At 40.0% G+C, this 21586-nt stretch overlaps 1 protein-coding gene across 1 annotated transcript in view; it reads right to left on the bottom strand.

The window, feature by feature from the left end:
- plxna1b (plexin A1b) overlaps positions 1-21586 on the bottom strand; it is a 170842-nt gene that overhangs the window by 31878 nt on the left and 117378 nt on the right. Inside the window, exons 10-16 of the mRNA XM_082136279.1 lie at positions 20783-20983; positions 11062-11158; positions 9716-9906; positions 7141-7292; positions 5122-5242; positions 4658-4794; positions 1485-1652 (exon numbers count right to left, since the gene is read on the bottom strand). Of these exons, the coding sequence (XP_081992405.1) occupies positions 1485-1652; positions 4658-4794; positions 5122-5242; positions 7141-7292; positions 9716-9906; positions 11062-11158; positions 20783-20983 (1067 nt within the window). The remainder of the gene's footprint in view (positions 1-1484; positions 1653-4657; positions 4795-5121; positions 5243-7140; positions 7293-9715; positions 9907-11061; positions 11159-20782; positions 20984-21586) is intronic.

Raw genomic sequence — 21586 nt, 5'->3', positions numbered from 1 at the left:
AGAAAACATGATTTCCTCTCAACCATCAGCTTACACAACATCTACACTTCCTCCGCCGCTTCAGCCGATGGAGACTCTGCCTGAATGAACACTAAGAGTTGCAGAACTGTCTGTCATCTAAAACATGTAGTGCACTACCCTTCAAAAGCTGGAGGTCAGGGAGATTGTTTTTTCGAAAATAAATTATTTTAATTAATTAAAGACACATTAAGTTGATCAAAAGGGATCGTTATAATGTTACAAAAGCTTTTTATTCAGATAATTTTTCTATTCATCAAATACTGAATTCAATTCATCCATTCATCAAATACTGAAAAAAAGTTTCCACAAAAATATGAATGTTTTCAACATAATAATCATAAATGTTTCTTGAGCATCAAAACCTCATATTAGAATGATTTCTGAAGGATCATGTGACACTGAAGACTGGAGTAATGATGCTGAAAATTCAGCTTTAATATTTTGTTTTATTTTAATATATTTTATTTTAATATATTTTACTACTTTTACTGAATTTATCATCAAATAAATGCATGCAAGCTTTTGCGTGGGCACGATACGTTACGTGAGCATGTGAAAGTCTGCATATTTTTATTTTTGCAAAGGTCCCTAGAGGGATAGAAGAGACTTCTTTCAGAAACATTCAAAAATGTTTTTTTTTTTTTTTTTAAATGGATATGATTTTTAAATTTGCATTGAAGCGTATAAATACCCATGTTAAGCAAGTATAACTAAACACAACAGACATGTGAAGATGAAACAGCTGTTATTTGTGTGTGAAAAATATTTTTCACAATTTCAGGTACAACAACTAACCAGGGTCTCTCTCTCTCTCTCTCTCTCTCTCTCTCGGTCTCTCTCGGTCTCTCTCTCTCTCTCTCTCTCTCTCTCTCTCTCTCTCTCTCGGTCTCTCTCTCTCGGTCTCTCTACGCTGGAGCATTAACCTGTTTAACATGTCTCTCTCTATTTTTTACAGTCTATGGTCTCTCTCTTTCTCTCTCGGTCTCTCTCTCGGTCTCTCTCTCGGTCTCTCTCTCGGTCTCTCTCTCGGTCTCTCTCTCGGTCTCTCTCTCTTTACGCTGGAGCATTAACCTGTTTAACATGTCTCTCTCTCTTTCTCACTCTCTCTCTCTCTACGCTGGAGCATTAACCTGTTTAACATGTCTCTCTCTCTTTCTCACTCTCTCTCTCTCTACGCTGGAGCATTAACCTGTTTAACATGTCTCTCTCTCTTTCTCACTCTCTCTCTCTCCTCATGCTGGGGCATTAACCTGTTTAACATCTCTCTCTCTCTCTCTCGTTCCCTCTTTCTCTCTTCTTCGCGGTTCAGCGCTGGTCTGTTTGCAGCTTTTCTCTGTCATCAGTTTGATGAAGTGATGTTCCTCAAAGCTCCAGAGACTCACGCTACAGCAGCCGCGACCTCATCTAACCCCTGATTGAAGCCTAAAGGAACAGGTCAGTGTGTGTGAGAGAAGGAGACGCACCTGGCGATGCTCCAGTCGGGCTCGATCTTCAGGATGCTGGGATCATCCGTGTAGTTGAACTTCACCTCTGGGTTTCTGAGCTCGGCTGCGTTTATGTCCACCATCACCGGGGTCCCGCCTGAACCCAACCCTGCTGGAGTCACACACACGATCTCACGGGCGCTCCGCCTGTCAAACACACACACCAGCAAACTCAACATCTCCTTCTGTTAAAGGACTTCGTATTTCTGTTAAATTTTTCGTATTCGTCATTCGTTGGCTCTGAATTGTAAAAACACCTCTCAAAATACTTGCTACGGATGCAAAAAACAGAAAATCGAACCCGATCCGAATTTTTCATGACGGATGAAAGTTTCGGAGGCAGTGTGTAAACGTGATTGACAACGTGAAGTCGTATTTATTTTTTAACGTACGAAAATGTTCAGACTCAATGTGCAAAGACCTTTACACACCAATCAGTTTCTTTTCTTGTTTGTTATTACATGATTTTATAGTATTGGCAAACTCAGAGAGAGAAGTGATTGTGAAGCGGATCACGTGTGCGCGAGCGCAGGGTGTGTGTGACACACACTTTCATCAGGTTGCATCAGGTTTGGGGGTTCAAAGATCACAGATTCACGGCTCCGAACATGACGGACTTTAATCTGATCAAACGAACACATGTGCGTCTGACGGCACGTTTAGTCATGTGACAGATAAGAGGAGGATGAGATTCAGTCTGAAGGTTTGTTCCCATGTTTGATCAGTGTCCTCCACGTGTGTGTGTGTGTGTGTGAGAAGCTGCGGTGTTGCCTAGGCAACCGTGTTCACAACACGCACTGGTGAAACCTGCTGAGTTCTGGATGTATTTTGACAAGACTGTCGTCACATGATTGGCTCCGACAACACAAACCCATCAATCGTTTCTGAAGACGGCTAAAAGAAATCAGTCACTCCTGCCAGTTCCTGTCTCATGACAGTGATATTTTACACTTACTGCATAATACATTTTCCCTGAGACAATAAAGTCATAAAAAATGACATACATTAACCCATGTTTCACCCCTACGATAAAGTACTGTGACGGCACGATCATTTAGAGATGCTATCAGATGGCAGAGAGAAGATTTCAGGTGAAATTTCACACCGAAATCAATGAATAATAATAAAAAAAATATATGGAATGAAAATGAAAAATAAATATTTTATTTAAATAGTATTCCAATAAATTCAATCAAAAACCATAGATGCTATTTTAGTACTGTTTATATGCTATTATAGTATGTGTTAATATTTTGAATAAGCTGTTATTTTATATTTTCAGTTTTCATTTTAATTTTAGTTTAGGATTTCATAATTTTATTATGTGCTTTTGTAATTTGTTTAATATTTCTATTTATTTTTACTTCAGTTTTAATTATTTTAGTAAATAAAACTTTAATAAAAAAATAATTTATAATAGTTTTAGTCAACAATAACACATACTAAGTTATAACAATGTAATATTGTGTTAATTTATTTCATCACAAAATTATCCTGCCAGTGAGGGCGGCGTCCGAAAGCGTCAAACCCAACCGGTCAAAGCTTAAATGTGACCCTGGACCACAAAATGGGTCACAATTTTGAAATTGAGATTTATACATCATATGAAAGCTGAATACATAAGCTTTCAATTGATGTATGGTTTGTTAGGATAGGACACTATTTGTCGGAGATACAACTATTGAACATCTGGAATCTGAGGGGTGAAGGGTTACAAATTTAAGAATCTATTTCAGATATGCTTCCTTACATAACATCATGGTGAAGAATACTGATTTTAGCTTTTAAGGTTAAGATGTCAGCAAAGTTGCAATCTCTATTGTGTTTTAAATGAGTCAGATCACTGAGATTCTCACCTTTCGGAGCCCAGACTTTGAATCGTTAGGTTGATTGGATTAGCTGTAGGGGAGACTTTCATCTTTGTCTTTAATGGCTCTGGGATGGCCCTTGGAACCGGAGTTCCTGGCCAGTATCAGCATTTGAATAGGTATGCTGATTAAATTGAGACTGCCGGTCTGGGGCGGGTTCCTTAACCTGTATACTCATTTACATGCTTTGTTTGAATTTGTCTCCACCTTCAAAAGTCCCTCCTCCTAAAATGCCTATAAGATACCATGTAAAGTTCCCTTAGTTAGATAATGTTGGAAGTACTGCAGCCACGTACAGCGGAGTTCTCAATAAAGAATAACTTCTGTTGAACGCGATCCCAACTGTCTCCTGGTCTCTGCTTCGATGAAAGAAAACTTTCCAACAGGGGGCAAAAAAATCGAAACATTGAGAAAGTTTAAAGTTGTGCATTTATGTTGGCGATTGTGCTGCATTCACTCACACAACTAAACGTTTTATATATTTACGGTAGGAAATTTACTAAATATCTTCATGGAACATGATCTTTACTTAATATCCTAATTATTTTTGGCATAAAAGAAAAATCTATAATTTTGCCCCATACAATGTATAGTTGGCTATTGCCACAGATATACCAGTGCGACTCGTGACTGGTTTTGTGATCCATGGTCACAACAAGGCCGGCGACACACTGGCTGCGTGGCGTTTTCTATGTCTCTGCACACCAGAAACGTGTCTGACGCGGCGCTGCTGCTGCTAGGTGACATGTGATAACCCTCATTGGTGATATATTCGACATATGGGGAGAGAGTTGTGGAAGGCCTATACTTCATGTTAAACATAAATAGCAGCAAAGACAACATCGGCAGTGTTGATGGCAAAATAGGCTACAGAATATTTCAGAATATTTTTATAATTGACAGGTGCAATATTTGAAAATCGATTTTTTTTTTATAATTACATTTATATCTGCATTTATGTCAAAACCTAGAGACTTTCAAACATCAAAATGTCATTAATTAATATGTATTTGTGTCAAAATAACATATAAACATCTTTTCCAATTCTATTTTGCCTGGAAACGCTTCCAACGCGCTTGTGTGTCGCGTGAAAAATAGGCGTCGGTTCTGTTTCTAGCATGCACGTGTTTTTGAGGCGCGCGCGTCACACAGGCAGTGTGCTAGCTTAAATCCTGTTAACATGGGAGCCGAAATAAAAGCGCTCAGTGTGTCGCCGGCCTAAAGACCGTCTGCTGTTGAGGTCTGGTTCAGAGTTTACAGTGTGACTGGAGAGATGAGCAGTACCTCTGGAAGCGGCAGGTGTTGAGTCCGATCTTGATGGAGACGGCGCTGCCCGCGTTCAGATGACTGCCGTGGATCGTGATCCTCGTTCCTCCAGAGATCGGCCCGTACGACGGCAGCACACGCGTGAAGTACGGCGACTGGACAGGAGAAGACATGAAATATAATCACTTCAGCTGGAAAACAACTTTTGAATTTCATACATTCAGTTTGAAACACAAGACTAGAGAAGCCGTCCTCGTCCGGTCTGATGCGTCACCCTGAAACTCAAAAATCTGAAACAAGATCCGCACACGAATATAGGCCAAAAAGGTGTATGCTTGGTGACATATACCAATAAATATTTGTGTGTGGATAATTTTTCAGATTTTTGAGGTCCTTTTGGATCTTACAAGAAGTCATTACTCATCCGTTTGGGACTAATGTTTGGCGCTTCGCCTCTCCATCCCCTTGACACTGAAACTCACCACAAACGTGAAGGCTTTAGGAGACACGGCCCTGTACTCCGGCAGACAGTCTCGCACACACACTTCCACCTGAGCTTCCTGCACACGGTAACCTGTGGCGTCGGCCAAACGACACACAATCCTGCAGAGAGAGAGAGAGAGAGAGAGAGAGAGAGAGAGAGAGAGAGAGAGAGAGAGAGAGAGAGAGAGAGAGAGAGAGAGACGAGGGTCTTAGACGGGTCTGGACCATAGACTGTAAAAAAATATGGGCGTAGTGTCTGTGACATCACCCGTAGTGTTTCTGAAGAGCGTTTTTGAAGCCCAAAGTGGGCGGAGCCGACCGTCGCCATCTTGGCCGCGCGTTCACTCCCGGATAAACGAAAACGGGCAGCGAGGCGGATTAGCTGAGGTGTTGGACGCTAACAGGCGGCTAGTAGTGACATCAGCGGCAATCCACCTGTCACTCAAGTGGCCACGCCCTTAATTATGCAGAACTTTAAGGCTTAATATAATTTAAACGGATGAGTTATAAAAATATTCACCCCCCTCAGTCATCATGAAGGGCAAAATGAGCTATTTAGACCAAAACTACTTTCTGCACCAGACTGTAAACATGTTTTTTTCTGCTGTAAAGTTGGGCATTTTAACATGAGGGTTTATGGGATTGAGTCTCTTCTGCGTTGGTTTCAAGAGAGAGAAAGGAAGGATGCTGTTTGGTCTGGACGCACGGCCGCCGGCGCTAAACGTTCAGAACTATGATTGAGCGTCCGAACACGAGACAGACGGGTTGCAGGCGCTACATGAACACACACCACTGTAATGAGACGCAGTAAAACCCTCACTGGACTGGAAAACGGCTCTCTGTGATTAATGGGATGGACAGCGAATCCTCCCATCATGCCCTGGGGTGGCTCGTGAGTTATTAACCGCCCTGCGTCTGTGTCGAGCATTTCTAGTGCGGCTGGCAGCTTACGGCGGACGGGAGAAGAGTTTCTGTGTTTGCAATGAAACCCTGATGCTTGTTTAGCTCCAGGAAACTGTAAAGTCATTGTGACTGTGTTTCAGCAACAGGACTGGAAAAGCCAGGAAAGCGACCGCAGCAAACAGACGTCACTGCTGTTCAATGAGAGACGCTGATCTACAGTGATGGGTATGGACGCTTGTTTCTGCTGCAGAATAAAAAAAAATTAATTTAAAAACTAAAATCAACAGTTTTAAATGCTGCAAGTGAATTCTGGCATCACAAGCATTTAAAGTGCGGTTTGAATAATGGATATTAACCTTGAGACTGAATTTGTTATTTATTAAGATTAGATGATGGAAAAAGTGATCTTAAAAAAGTGTATATAAGCATGCACAATTAAATAATCAAATAACAGGCGATCTATGTGCAAAATCAACTGATACTGCTAAATTTAATTAAACAAAAATCTCTTATATCAGCAGATAACCAATACATGTTCCAATACATTGTTAATTAGTGACAATGATGATAATCTACTGTTGCTATGGTTACCACGAGCGACAACTGTAGCGATATACACTGCCGTTCGGGATCGGTAAGATTTTTTATGTTTTTAAAAGAAGTCTCTTCTGCTCACCAAGGCTGCATTTATTTGATTAAAAATACAACAACAAAAAAAGTAATATTGTTAAATATTATGACAATTTAAAATAGCTGTTTTCTATTTTAATATATTTTAAAATATAATTTATTCCTGTGATCAAAGCTGAATTTTCAGCATCATTACTCCAGTCTTCAGTGTCACATGATCCTTCAGAAATCATTCTAACATGATGATTGATGCCAGCAGACTGAGCCATCTGACCAATCAGAGCAGAGCAGCTCTCAGAGAGGCGGGGTTTAGAGAGACTGAATCTTCAAACGAAGCGTTTCAGACACTGAGAGAAAAGAGCTGATGCTGAAGTGGAGATTATGAGGAAATTAAAGTGTTTTTGACCTTTGATGCATGTAAACCTGTCGTAGGAGACTCTTTAAACTGAATTAACACAGAAACGGTGTCAGTATGAGAGACTCACTGCTCAGCGCTGACGTATTCCTCCTCGATGGGCGTACAAGCCACTTTCCCGATCCGCACGCCGTTCTGGATGTCTTTGAACTGAAGGCCCAGATTCTCCCCGGTGATGGTCAGTCTGGTTCCGCCCTGCCGTGGACCGGTCTCAGGAGACAACTGGACCAGGACAGATCAACAGAAGAACGTCAATGAACTATTCCTTAAAAAGCCATCAGGGGTGTGTTTCCTGTATAACGCCGTAACTCGCTGCTTCACTACTATAGTACGATCATCGTTGAAGAAATCAACTAGCTCGTCACGACTGTTTCACGAAACCATATTGTTGCAAATTGGTCGTTCAACCACGTTGGTTAATGATGTCACGCATGTGGTGGAGTAATAAGTTTAACTACTGTTAATGAATCTGTTTGAGATCGAATTAACGCGAGATGTTTTGCTATATATTACAGACAAGCATCTGAGGACTATTTCTCATGTTTCTCAGTTATTTTGCTTTATTTCCAGATTCAATCATAGACTCATTCTTGCGCACTAGAGCTCGTTCACACTCTTCAAAAACGACGCTTTAATCCTCTTTACAAACTAAATGACATTTGTATGTTTTCTAAAAAACAGATATAGATTGTACTGAATGTCAGCTTAATTGTTTGGCTCAAGATCAGGATTTATGTCATGAATGTCCACAAGTCATGAAAACTGGAAACTCTTCTTCTATCCACAGGTCGAGATCTGTCACTCCAAACACACAACTCTGCGATTCTGTTTGCGAATGTTTGTTGGAACGATGGTTTTGGGAAACACTGACTCGTTGAATTATTCTGATAACGACGGAACTTGCGAACATAGTTGGCTAACGATGCTTTCAGGAAACACACCAGATCAGAAGTTCATCAACGGTGCCGATATCTCCAGCCAAACCAGCGCAGAACACAAACACACACTCACGCGGAGAGCGAAACGAGAAGCGCACAGTAATTGGTTTCAGAGGGACTGCTTTAATTTGACATTCACACATTTTTACAGATACACGGATGAAGATACGAGAGCGCAGCCTGAGAGAGTAAAGCAGAAGAGCAGAGAATAGGTGTACATCTTCTGAACAGATGGCTCTCAAAGCGCCCATGGTGTGCTAATAATCCATGTGATAAATTCATTCTTCTCCAAATTAAATTAACACCTAATCTAATAAGTAAAAGACGACGGCGGCGCCGCACAGATAGAGCGAGCGCATGAGAAATCGAATGACGAGAACAAAGGAGGAGTTTAATTAACACGAGGGGATGTAAATTTAGTAAGTAGACGTTCTAAAAGTTAATATTCCTCTGGCAGGAGGATTCAGAAGTCGACTTCGAGAGACACAGAGAGAGGACGAACATGGAGAACGGAGTGAAGAAAAGAGGAAGAGAACTGTCCCTCATCAGCACCTGTAACATCACCTGTGTCCCGATATCAGGGGTTCGACGGGCATGTGACCAGATGATGACAAAAAAAGAACGTTTACTCCTAATCCAATTAGACTTTGTAATAAAAATAAAAATAATAATACTAATACTGCAATAGTTTATAATGTTTTTGTATTTTCTGATTTTGTATTTTTTATGTAAATACTCTAAAATATTGTTTTGAATAATAATAATAATACTTCGAAAATGAATAACAATCATATTCCAAATAAAATGTTATTATTTACATTCACAAAATACGAATTATTTTTCAAATCAATAAACATTATTATTGCAGCAATACTATGGTAATGTAAATTAAAAATGTATAATTACTCAATCCTTTTATTTAAATTATAATATAATAATAATAATAATAACATTTATTTTTAATTTTTTTATGTAAATAAAATATTTTGAACAATAACATTTAAAAAACATTAACAATAATAATTAGTTATTATTAAACAAAATAATTTTTTATTTACATTTATAAAACAAAAAATTTAAATAAACTTTTTAAAAAATCAATTATTATTACTATTATTATTATTATTATTATTATTGCAATGCTGTTGTACTAAAAATTCAAAATGTTTTTAATTAATCATTAATAATAACAATAATAAAACTTTTATTTAGAGAATAACAGTAAAATTATAATACAATCATTTAATACTTTCTTTGCTTTCAAACATTAAAACAAAGCTTTTACTTTTTTGGAAACCGCAGGGAGACCATACAACTCCTCTGTTGATGACAGATTAATAATCAAGTCTCCTTACACATTGTAATGCTTTAATGATCTAAAGTTTGAAAGCAAAGAAAGTTAGAAATAAAGAAGGAGCATTTAATGGTACAGTATCCCTGCATTAAATAAATGTACAGTAGTCAACATTTGAAGTGGATCAAAACCTTTCATCAAAGTTATACATGAATTTTGAACAACCCGTTCTTGTCTTAGGAAAACTTTGATCAACTTTTCTGATCCACTTCAGATGTTGAACACTGTGTTTAAAATGCATTTGAGAATCGAAAGATTTACGCAACTCACGGTCATCTTCTCAGGTTGGAAAATAAGTAACTCCGCATAAATATGAAAGCCCACACGCCTGGTGTGTTGTGTGCTGTACTGACCTTGGTGATGCGCGGGTGTGTGCAGCGGCTGTTCCCGGCGCTGGCGTGCATCCATGTGTTTTCCGGCTGAGCACACTCCTGACGCAGGGAACACTTCCGGTCCTGAACACACCAGCCACACTCGAAGCTGGACTCGGCCTTCAGACACAGACCACAGCTCTCCCTCAGAGCGAAACACTTGTAGAGGTGCGCTGAGGAGGAGAAGATCACACACACTCAATCTCACGGCAGAGGAGAAGATCACTCACACACACACACCCTCACGGCAGAGGAGAAGATCACACACACTCAATCTCATGGCAGAGGAGAAGATCACACACACACACACACACACACACACACCCTCACGGCAGAGGAGAAGATCACACACACTCAATCTCATGGCAGAGGAGAAGATCACACACACACACACACTCAACCTCACGACATCATCTCAAGCTCACTCCTTTCAAACTTGTGCAGAAAGACACAACTCAAAGCTACGGGAAAATATTCAGAGAAAAACAGTGTAAGAACGCACAAAAAAGTGAAAATAATACAATAAATAATAATAATACAATAAATAAAAATGACATTAAAATAAATAAATATTAGATTAAAATGTATAAATAAATAGATGTATTAGTTAAAAATAAGACAATTTATAAATAAGATAAAAATGTGATAAATAAATATTGATAAAATAAAAAATTTATTAATCAAACATAAGAAAATAAGCAAATAAATGAGAATTTTTTTTAAGATTAAATAAAATATTAGATGCATACACTTATATTAAAGAAAATAAACAAGAAAATAAATAAATATTAGATTAAAATAAACAAATATATAAATTAATTAAATAAAGCTAAATTAAGAAAACAAATAAGATTAAAATAAATATATAAATAAAATTATATTAAATAAAAAATAAGCAAATAAACACATCTTAGTTTAAAATAAACAAATATATATAAATTAATATAAATATGCTAAAATAAGAAAACAAATAAATAAATAAAGTAAGTTAAAATAAAGAATTATTAGATTAAAATAAATTATTAAAATAAGAAAATAAACAAGTAAATAAATGAGTAAATAAATAAGAGTAAAATAAATAAAAATTAAATATCCCACATTTGACTGTCATTTGAGTTATTATACCAGCATTAATCACAAATGAACAGCACATGAATCACTCTTTACAATATTGCACCGACTGTTTCTGCTTATAAAAGGTGAAGCACAGTTGCTCACGCCAGCAAAAGATGCTCTGAAACATTTACAAATGCAGCAACTCTCTGCAGCATCCAGTGAAGGTTGCTAGGCAACCGGCTACAGCGTACCGCAGCGGTTGCCATGGTTACCTTGCATGTTGTGAGGGTTGTCGATGATGAAGTTTCCATTCCACACCACAGACAGATTAACGGGGAGATCGCTGATGTCACTTCCTTCATAGTTATACTGCAACACAAAAACACAAATGAATGTAATGGGATTAAAACACACATGAATAATTCAGATCTTCAGCAGCTCCTGAGGTCACATGACCGTTCTCGACCTCTGCTCTGGTTTATTAATATGATATCATTTATTTAGGAGCGGCTGCATGAAGGGTTTACAGAACTGGTGCGTCTTTGGTCAGAAAGGGCAGAAGAACATCCGTCAGCTGAAACCCTTCATCCCTCCTCCATCCCTCCTCCATCCCTCATTCATCCCTCCTCCATCCCTCCTCCATCCCTCATTCACTCTCCTCCATCCCTCCTCCATCCCTCCTTCACTCTCATTCATCCCTCCTCCATCCCTCCTTCACTCTCATTCATCCCTCCTCCATCCCTCCTCCATCCCTCATTCATCCCTCCTTCACTCTCATTCATCCCTCCTCCATCCCTCCTTCACTCTCATTCATCCCTCCTCCATCCCTCCTCCATCCCTCATTCATCCCTCATTCATCCCTCATTCATCCCTCATTCATCCCTCCTCCATCCCTCCTCCATCCCTCATTCACTCTCCTCCATCCCTCCTCCATCCCTCCTTCACTCTCATTCATCCCTCCTCCATCCCTCCTTCACTCTCATTCATCCCTCCTTCACTCTCATTCATCCCTCCTCCATCCCTCATTCACTCTCATCCATCCCTCCTTCACTCTCATTCATCCCTCCTCCATCCCTCCTTCACTCTCATTCATCCCTCCTTCATCCCTCCATCCCTCCTTCATCCCTCCTCCATCCATCCTTCATCCCTCTCCATCCCTCCCCCATCCCTCCCCATCCCTCCTCCATCCCTCCTCCATCCCTCCTCCATCCCTCCTCCATTCCTCCTCCACTCTCAATCATCCATCCTCCATCCCTCATTCATCCCTCATTCATCCCTCCTCCATCCCTCCTTCACTCTCCTCCATCCCTCCTCCACCCTCATTCATCCCTCCTCCATCCCTCCTCCACTCTCATTCATCCCTCCTCCACTCTCATTCATCCCTCCTCCATCCCTCCGCCACTCTCATTCATCCCTCCTCCATCCCTCCTTCACTCTCATTCATCCCTCCTCCATTCCTCCTCCATCCCTCCTTCACTCTCATTCATCCCTCCTCCACTCTCCTCCATCCCTCCTTCACTCTCATTCATCCCTCCTCCATCCCTCCTTCACTCTCCTCCATCCCTCCTCCACTCTCATTCATCCCTCCTCCATCCCTCCTTCACTCTCATTCATCCCTCCTCCATCCCTCCTTCACTCTCCTCCACTCTCATTCATCCCTCCTCCATCCCTCCTTCACTCTCCTCCATCCCTCCTCCACTCTCATTCATCCCTCCTCCATCCCTCCTTCACTCTCATTCATCCCTCCTCCATCCCTCCTTCACTCTCATTCATCCCTCCTCCATCCCTCCTTCACTCTCCTCCATCCCTCCTTCACTCTCATTCATCCCTCCTCCATCCCTCCTTCACTCTCCTCCATCCCTCCTTCACTCTCATTCATCCCTCCTCCCTCCTCCATCCCTCCTTCACTCGCATTCATCCCTCCTTCACTCTCCTCCATCCCTCCTTCACTCTCATTCATCCCTCCTCCATCCCTCCTTCACTCTCCTCCATCCCTCCTTCACTCTCATTCATCCCTCCTCCATCCCTCCTTCACTCTCCTCCATCCCTCCTTCACTCTCATTCATCCCTCCTCCATCCCTCCTTCACTCTCCTCCATCCCTCCTCCACTCTCATTCATCCCTCCTCCATCCCTCCTTCACTCATTCATCCCTCCTCCATCCCTCCTTCACTCTCCTCCACTCTCATTCATCCCTCCTCCATCCCTCCTTCACTCTCCTCCATCCCTCCTCCACTCTCATTCATCCCTCCTCCATCCCTCCTTCACTCTCATTCATCCCTCCTCCATCCCTCCTTCACTCTCCTCCATCCCTCCTTCACTCTCATTCATCCCTCCTCCATCCCTCCTTCACTCTCATTCATCCCTCCTCCATCCCTCCTTCACTCTCCTCCATCCCTCCTTCACTCTCATTCATCCCTCCTCCATCCCTCCTTCACTCTCATTCATCCCTCCTCCATCCCTCCTTCACTCTCCTCCACTCTCATTCATCCCTCCTCCATCCCTCCTTCACTCTCCTCCATCCCTCCTTCACTCTCATTCATCCCTCCTCCATCCCTCCTTCACTCTCATTAAAGCTTCAGAGAGTCTGTTCTTCTCTGCACTTCCCTAGACAAACATCTTCTTTTATTTAACATTACTGTTGTTTGCTCATTACACTGCAGGTCCTGAGAGCAGCTTCAGGAGTGTGTGTGTGTGTGTGTGTGTGTGTGTGTGTGTGTGTGTGTGTGTGAGAGAGTGTGAGAGAGAGAGAGTTTGATGTTTTAATTGTTATGGTTGCTAGTTTTAGGGTTGATTTTAACACACCATATTTATATTATCCCAGAAGTATTGAGATAAAAGTTAATAGTTCAGATAAAAACACTGATGTCTATGCTAGCAATGAAAATAGAGCGAATTACCTTTTAAAAGTAACTTGACATTTCAAATAAAGATTGTATGAATTACATCGTTACACCAGTAGGTGGCGACAAGTGACTGTTAAAAAATGTATTTGTTATTGAATCATACATTCAAAAGATTTGTTCAAATACGCTGATTCATACATTAATGAAACAAGTGAAGTCTTTCAGTGAGTCATTGAATCATTCACTCAACACGATTTTTAAAAATAATTCATTCAGATTAATTCAACATTTTAAACAGACTCAGCAATTAACGTTTGTCAGAACCGTAGAAGTAAATCACATTATTAAGTTTAATTGTGTTCAGAATCGTGATCTCAATTTTAAACAAAATAATCGTCATTCTCAGTTTATCCAGAATCGTCCACAATACCTCTAACATTAATCCAAATACACACATTCATGTCACATTGTTACACTTTATTAGATTTACATATATTAAATTATTTAATATATTATAAAATGTTTGTAGTCACGCCGTCCTCCATCATTGATGAGAGACTAGAGGAGAGGAATATTCATGTGTTGGTGACGGTGATTTAACATGAGCGAGCACACACACACACACACACACACACACACACACAGCATGAATCACAGAATAGAGATTAATAAAGGAACACTACAGAGAAATAAATATGAAATGCTTCAAAACGAGAGATTTTCGGTACCAGTCGTGCTCAGATAATTGGTTATTTTGAGAGCAGGCCTGCATTCAGTTGTTAGAAAGCAAAGCTACACACACACACACACACACACACACACACACACACACACACACACACACACACCAGAGGTATCTAATCACTAAGCGCACATATAAGCAGTGATACCTGTCTCAGTATAAAGCACACACTGTCATTCATTATTTCCAATTGCACCCGTGAGCCACGGATAATTAACGAAGCACTAATGATTTGGTCTCTCATTAGTTCAGAAATGAACGATGATTTATGGTCTGAACGAGAGCTCTGGTTGTGCTAGATGTACAGTATGTTACAGTAATGTATTCACGCCACAGGCTGCAGACGTGCGCTCGATTCATCTGGCGAGAGACTGACACGTTTGAGCAGCCGGTTAACCTCTCGCCGGCGTGGGAAGACCAGCGCTCACATAATTAAATAAAGGAGAAATGATGCGGAGAGGCTGAAGAGGACAGTGTGTGTGAGCGGCCTCTGTCAGATGATAATCACTGCAAAGAGTTTCATTTCCTTCACTAATATATGTGTTCTATATAAAGAGAAAACAGCAGAACATGTGCTTCCTATTCCCTCGTCTCACCAACATTATTACTGTTACCACAACTACTACAACAACCAATACCACAAGTGAAAACTCATAAAAAAATCCATGCATAAATAATGTAATAAATAAATAAATAAATAAATGTTGTAAGTGCATAAATAAATAAATGCATTAATGCATGCAAAATACTGTAAGTGTAAATGCATAAAAGAATGAGTAAATAAATAAATGTATTAATGCATGCACAAATATTGCTAGTGCATAAATAAATAATGTAAGTGCATAAATTAATGCATGCAAATATACTGTACATGTAAATGCATTAATGCAAGCACAAATATTGTAAATGCATAAATAAATGCAAAAAAATGCAATTTGCATTACAGACAAAAGCAATATCTGTGTGTGTTCTCTGTACACAAGAAGTGTTGATCTGACTGACGCACAACTAACCCTGGATTACTGATCAAGTGTGTCGTCATTATCAGACGGAGGCATTTGATGTGCTATATTAAAAAAGATGAAAAACTAATATTCTTTAAAAAAACTATTTTTTAAAAACTATTTATGATCAACTGAAACTAAATAAAATAAAATTGAAGTTAAAAACAAACTAGTTAAGTTTAAAAAGAAAAAGAAAATTTTAATATGCCGAGTTATTGTGTGTAGTTTAGTGTTGTGAGTAATCAGTAACGCAGTGATCATGAGTTCTCATGAAGAGAGATGATTTAGTGGCGTTCAGCGGATGCTTTAATGATCGTGTCCTTCCTCTGACCCGGTGTTGTGTCCCGGAGCAGGACCCTCGCTGCGGGAGCGTCTCAATCCCTCACGCTAATATACGCTTCTATATACAAGCCCAGGGTTCTAGACTCAATTATAAAGCCAGAAAGGTTCTATATGAGGAGAAATGTCTTAAATGATTGCATAATACTTTCATGTCTGATGGATTATTTCACAGGGGTACAGTATGTTTACAAGCGGTTTTAGGCATAAAAGTTAAAAATATGAAAAAAAATTATAAATCCATAAAATGATTGAAACCCTACAGGTTCTATATATGAAGCGCCTGACAGAATCATAAATTGTAGAAGCTTTTCTTCTAAGATTGCATTTTAAAACAGTGTGTGCGACAATATCAATCATCACTTATTTTTTGCTTATTCAAAGATATAGACACATAAAAAGCAACAGAGATGAGTACAGAATAAAATAGTGTGGTGAATTAAATGTTCCACTGTTTCCACGGCTTGTGGCTTATTGTTTCGTCATATATATGTCACTTAAGAGTGGAAGAAGAATACATCATTCTGATTCATCTTCATACATTACCATTACAACCCTCAATACTCGACTGTAAACTTTATTTCTCCAGAGTGATTAATAATTTAAACCAGGTCTATATCTGCTGTCCCGACACACACACACACACACACACACACACACACACACACACACACACACACACACACACACACACACACACACACACACACACACACACACACACACACACACACACACACACACACAGGTGCAGTGAGTTTCTAAAAGCCTCTTCTGCTCTTGAACGCCCCCGGCTACCGTCTCTATCTCTCCTCTTCCTCTCTTGCTTCATTTTTCTTTACCGTAGTATCCATTACTGCAGTGTCGCTCCCACACTGTAATTAATCATCATTTTTTATCGGTGTCTCCTCTAATTGGTTCTCATCAGAACTGCTGCACCTCACACACACACACACACACACACACACACCTGCCGTCGTCATCAGCTGTACGAGAGCCGCTCTATTAGTTTCTATTCTCCGTTCAGCCTGTTTTCTGACAAACTGATAGAACCTCATAAAGGAAGATGAATTAAACACAACGAGAGTCTGTGCGGATACTGAACGGCAGTCTTGCAGTCTTCATAAGAAATGTGTATATATATATATATATATATATATATATATGTATGTATGTATGTATGTATGTATGTATGTATGTATGTATAGAGAGCCTAAGTCCCTCCCCTTCCGGTCGACCACCATGAGACCTTATTTTGGAAAAATATTGAATGGTAGTCAATGGAGAGAGACAACAAATATTTTGATCTCGTTTGAATTGTGCCCTGAATTACACATATGATGTTTGTCAATTTAAAAGATACATTTTAAAGTAAAAGTCGCAGTTTGATGTAAAACTGTTGAGGTATAAGACTGTGAAAATACGTAATTACAAAGACTACAAACCCAAAAGGTGCACATGTGACGTCATACCTTTTCTCTCAATGAATGAAGCTAACTTTACTGAAGCTAACTTTACTGAAGCTAACTTTACTGAAGCTAACTTTACTGAAGCTAACTTTACTGAAGCTAACTTTACTGAAGCTAACTTTACTGAAGCTAACTTTACTGAAGCTAACTTTACTGAAGCTAACGTCTGTCAGTTTCTATAGTCTTACCTTATAATGGTAACGTTACGCCGTCATGCCTGAGTGTTTTGTACCAGACTGCACACATACGGACATAGTGCGAGACGAGAGATGTAGTTCATTGAGCGATTTTCACATAAAACTAAATGTTACTCTTCTGTTTTATGACAAACTGCAACTTTCTTGACTTTCATAATTATCTTTTAAAATGACAAACATCATATGTGTAATTCAGGGCACAGTTCAGACGGAATAAAAAGATAAGTTGTCTCTCGCCATTGACTACCATACATATTTTTTCCGAAATAAGGTCCCATGAGCCGGAAGCGGAGGGGAGGGACTTAGGCTCTCTATCCGATTGTTAACTCTGACGTCACACGTCACGTTTAGCCTTTTGTGGCTTATTGCGCTCCTCTCGTCCAGAAATAACAATGGTGGAAGCTGTAAATTTATTTACGATCACGTCCTTCTTAGTGAGGCACCCTTGGCGGTCAAAAAGGGTTTAAATTCCTTTAACACCAACAGAGTGGTTAGTGTAGCTCATCACTCAGGTGGCATAATTAAGGGTAGAGTCCAGGCATCAATGAAAAAGAAGATTTACGAGGTTGAAGTGAGTTTGCTCGGGACACGGGACACAGCACTGCGGCATTGTAAAAACACTCAATAATAACCAAAACACTAGAGAAAGCAGTAGGTAGGTAGAGAGGACCTGGACTTTGGACCCGGAAAGAGTATTATCGGAGAGTGGTTACGTCACGACTTAACAACCGAATACACACACACACACACACACACACACACACAGTCAGCAACTATTCAGCAAAGACACATTAAAGTGATCAAAAGTGACAGTAAAGACATGATTTGTGAAGGATCATGTGACACTGAAGACTGGAGTAATGATGATGAAAATTCAGCTTTGATCACAGGAATAAATTATACTTTATTATATGTTCACATAGAAAACGGTTATATTACATTGCAATAAAATTTCAGTGTTTCTACTGTATTTTTGATCAGATAAACGCAGTCTTGAGCAGAAGAGTGTATATACTCGGCTCAGGTATACATGTTTAATTATCTAGCCTAGACAGCCCTTCAAAACACATTTCCCATGAGCCTCTCTCCCTTCCTGCTGTGGTTTTCCCATGCAACCGAGCGCCAGCTCCCGATCACAGCTCTGAGTGTGTGTGTGTGTGTGTGTGTGTGACGCTGATGCAGTTTTTGGGTCGGTTCTGACCACTAGGGTGCAAGAAGAGCCTTCAGACGGAAACCACAATAACACAACACATCCGTATCGTCCAGAGAGAAACACACAGCCAAACCCAGACAACAAGAAGAGCTGGCGTCCAAAAACACACACCCATCCAGACAGGCCCGTTTATAACACACACACTCCGCCAGAGTCTGCGTTCAGCTAACGGACAGCGGGACGAGTCCTCCATCTGCGCTGCTTCAACACAACGAGACGAGACACACGGGGAGTGTGTGATATAAACACTGTTCTCATCTGCCCTTCTCTTTATTACATCAATGCGCCGGTTATTAAGTATGTTAGCAACAGTGTGTGTGTAAGAATAACACACGTCCACATTTATATTTCCACTCTGGGTGAATAACCAGAACACACACACACACACTCTGTCTCTTTCTCTCTCCCTCACACACACACACGCACACACTCTCGGTCTCTTTCTCTCTCTCACACAAACACACACACACACACACATTCTTTCTCTCTCTGTATTCTCTCTCTCTCACACACTGCAGATTAGCATTCTCATTATTGTATTGATCTGTTAATCTGGTGTTATCAGGAGTGTGGCGTGCGCTGGTGTGTCTGTATACACACACGTGTGTCTGATATGATCATGTGACTGATATGATCATGTGACAGGAGCTCAGCTCATTGATTCAGACTTCCATCAAGGTTTCAATCAATGCAGCAGAGCTGATATTAATGTGAAGATAATATCAGCATACAGCGATATTAGCATGACGCTTTTCACTGCGAGTTACTCTGTGCAAACACTCACTCAAGCTCAGTTTCACATCACATGACTTCTCAAATGTATTTGGACCACTGTGTTTTCTCAACACTGAAACACGACTGAAATATTCTTACAGATTAAATCAGCTGTTTTCTATGTGAATATATGGTCAAATGTAATTTATTCCTGTGATCAAAGCTGAATTTATCATCATTACTCCAGTCTTCAGTGTCACATGATCCTTCAGAAATCATTCTGATATGATGATTTGATGCTCAAGAATCATTTACGAGTATTATCAATGTTGAAAACAGTTTTGCTGCTTCATATTTTTGTGGAAACCGTGACACATTTTATTTTTCAGGATTCTTTGATGAATAGAAAGTTCAGAAGAACAGCATTAATTTGTATCTTTTGTAACATTATAAATGTCTTTACTCTCACTTTTGATCAATTTAATGCATTCAGCCTCGCTGAATAAAAGTAAAAACAGAAATAAAAAAACATACTGACCCCAAACTATTGAATGTTTGTGTCACAATAATCAGCTATCCTTTAAAGCGTTTATCAGCAGACGTGAGCTGGTGTGTGTGACTAAATTAACACACACAGTTATTAATGAACTAAATGAATAAAAAAATTTTTACAACAAAATAAAGCATCACTGAACTAACTTAAGCTGGACTATCGCCCTATCCGCACGGGATGAGTATGACCTGTTGACCTCTAGTCATGTGTAATAATTGCAGAGGTCGTCTGTGATCTTAATCCCGTGTGAATCGGCCATGTCTGTAATCTGTAAAGTAAAAATTCTCAGGCAAATGACCGATCATATTTCGCCGAACACCGAGGTCCTGTGATGATGTTAGTCCCGTGCGAATCGGCATCTCTGTGATTTGGCGAGGTCATTTATAATTTTTTAAAGGTTTTTGTTTCCCATGCACCTTTTTATCCATCTTTCGTGAAGAATGGAGGCTGTGTTTGAGTGTTTTGATAGTATTTTGGGCGCTGGGTCATATCGCTATACCTACACCATACAACTATACAGTTTGCAGAAAGAGGAAGCTGAAAACCATCAGAAGAGCAAAAACAAACAAAAAGAATGATTAGATGGAGATGAATGACATGTATATCAGCATGAGGTGAGGAACATTCTTCTGTTTATGATATATCACACAGCTAGACCTATAATAACAAGACATTTCCAAGCAATAGCCTATTGACATCATATCCGGGAGATAAGTCTGTAAATTTGAGTAAATCACAGGCTTCGCTTATCCCGTGCGAATCCCCAGATAATACTAATCCCGTGCGGATAGGGCTTATGACGCTATTTTATTCTAGAAACAAACTTAGTTGCATTATTCTCCTGTTATCTCTGTAAAGCTGCTTTGAAACACTCTGTATTGTAAACATCGCTTTATAAATAAATGTGACTGGACTCACGGTGGTTTTCTGGCACTGGATGCTGGAGCTGTTGAAGCGCAGCGCCGTCACGCTGTGTGTTTCGCCCTGGATGTGGAAGACACACTCGTAGTTCCTCTGACCCGACTGAGGCTGAGGAAGGTTTCGGGCCGACAGCGTGATCGGCTTCGGGACGCCGACGGGAACGTAGATCTGTGTGGACGGAAGAATCTGAGGACAATCCTGTAAAAGAGAGCCGGAAAAATGTTATTATCAGCCGACTCAAACAGGGAAATCATTCTTATTAAAACAACAAAACACAGGAAGGACATCGAGCATCAGTCACACACACCAGAGGACATGTTTGACATTTGGTTAAACAAGCCTGATGGGGAACATATGGAGGAACGTCACGCAAAGACCTGGAGGAGAAACAAGCTGGACGCTTATCTGGAGAACGTCCCAGAATACCTCACTGCTCTGTGTGCGTGTGTGTGTGTGTGTGTGTGTGTGTGTGCGTGTGTGTGTGTGTGTGTGTGAGTGTGTGTGTGGCGACACTTGAGGAATAAACATGAGTCAAATCAGGCGAGTCCCACACAACTTCTGTTCAAAACATCTAATTTTGAGTCTCTTCTGCTCATCAAGGCTGAAAAATATAGTAAAAATTTTAATATTGTGAAATATTTCATGTTTTCTATGTGAATATACAGTAAAGTGTAATTTATTCCAGTGATCAAAGATGAATTTTCAGCATCATTACTCCAGTCTTCAGTGTCACATGATCCTTCAGAAATCATTCTAATATGAGGATTTGCTGCTCAAGAAACTTTTATGATTATTATCAAT

Source organism: Leuciscus leuciscus (assembly GCF_965113295.1).
Source record: "Leuciscus leuciscus genome assembly, chromosome: 14".
NCBI lineage: Eukaryota > Metazoa > Chordata > Actinopteri > Cypriniformes > Leuciscidae > Leuciscus > Leuciscus leuciscus.
This window is presented reverse-complemented; position numbering and strand designations above follow the sequence as displayed.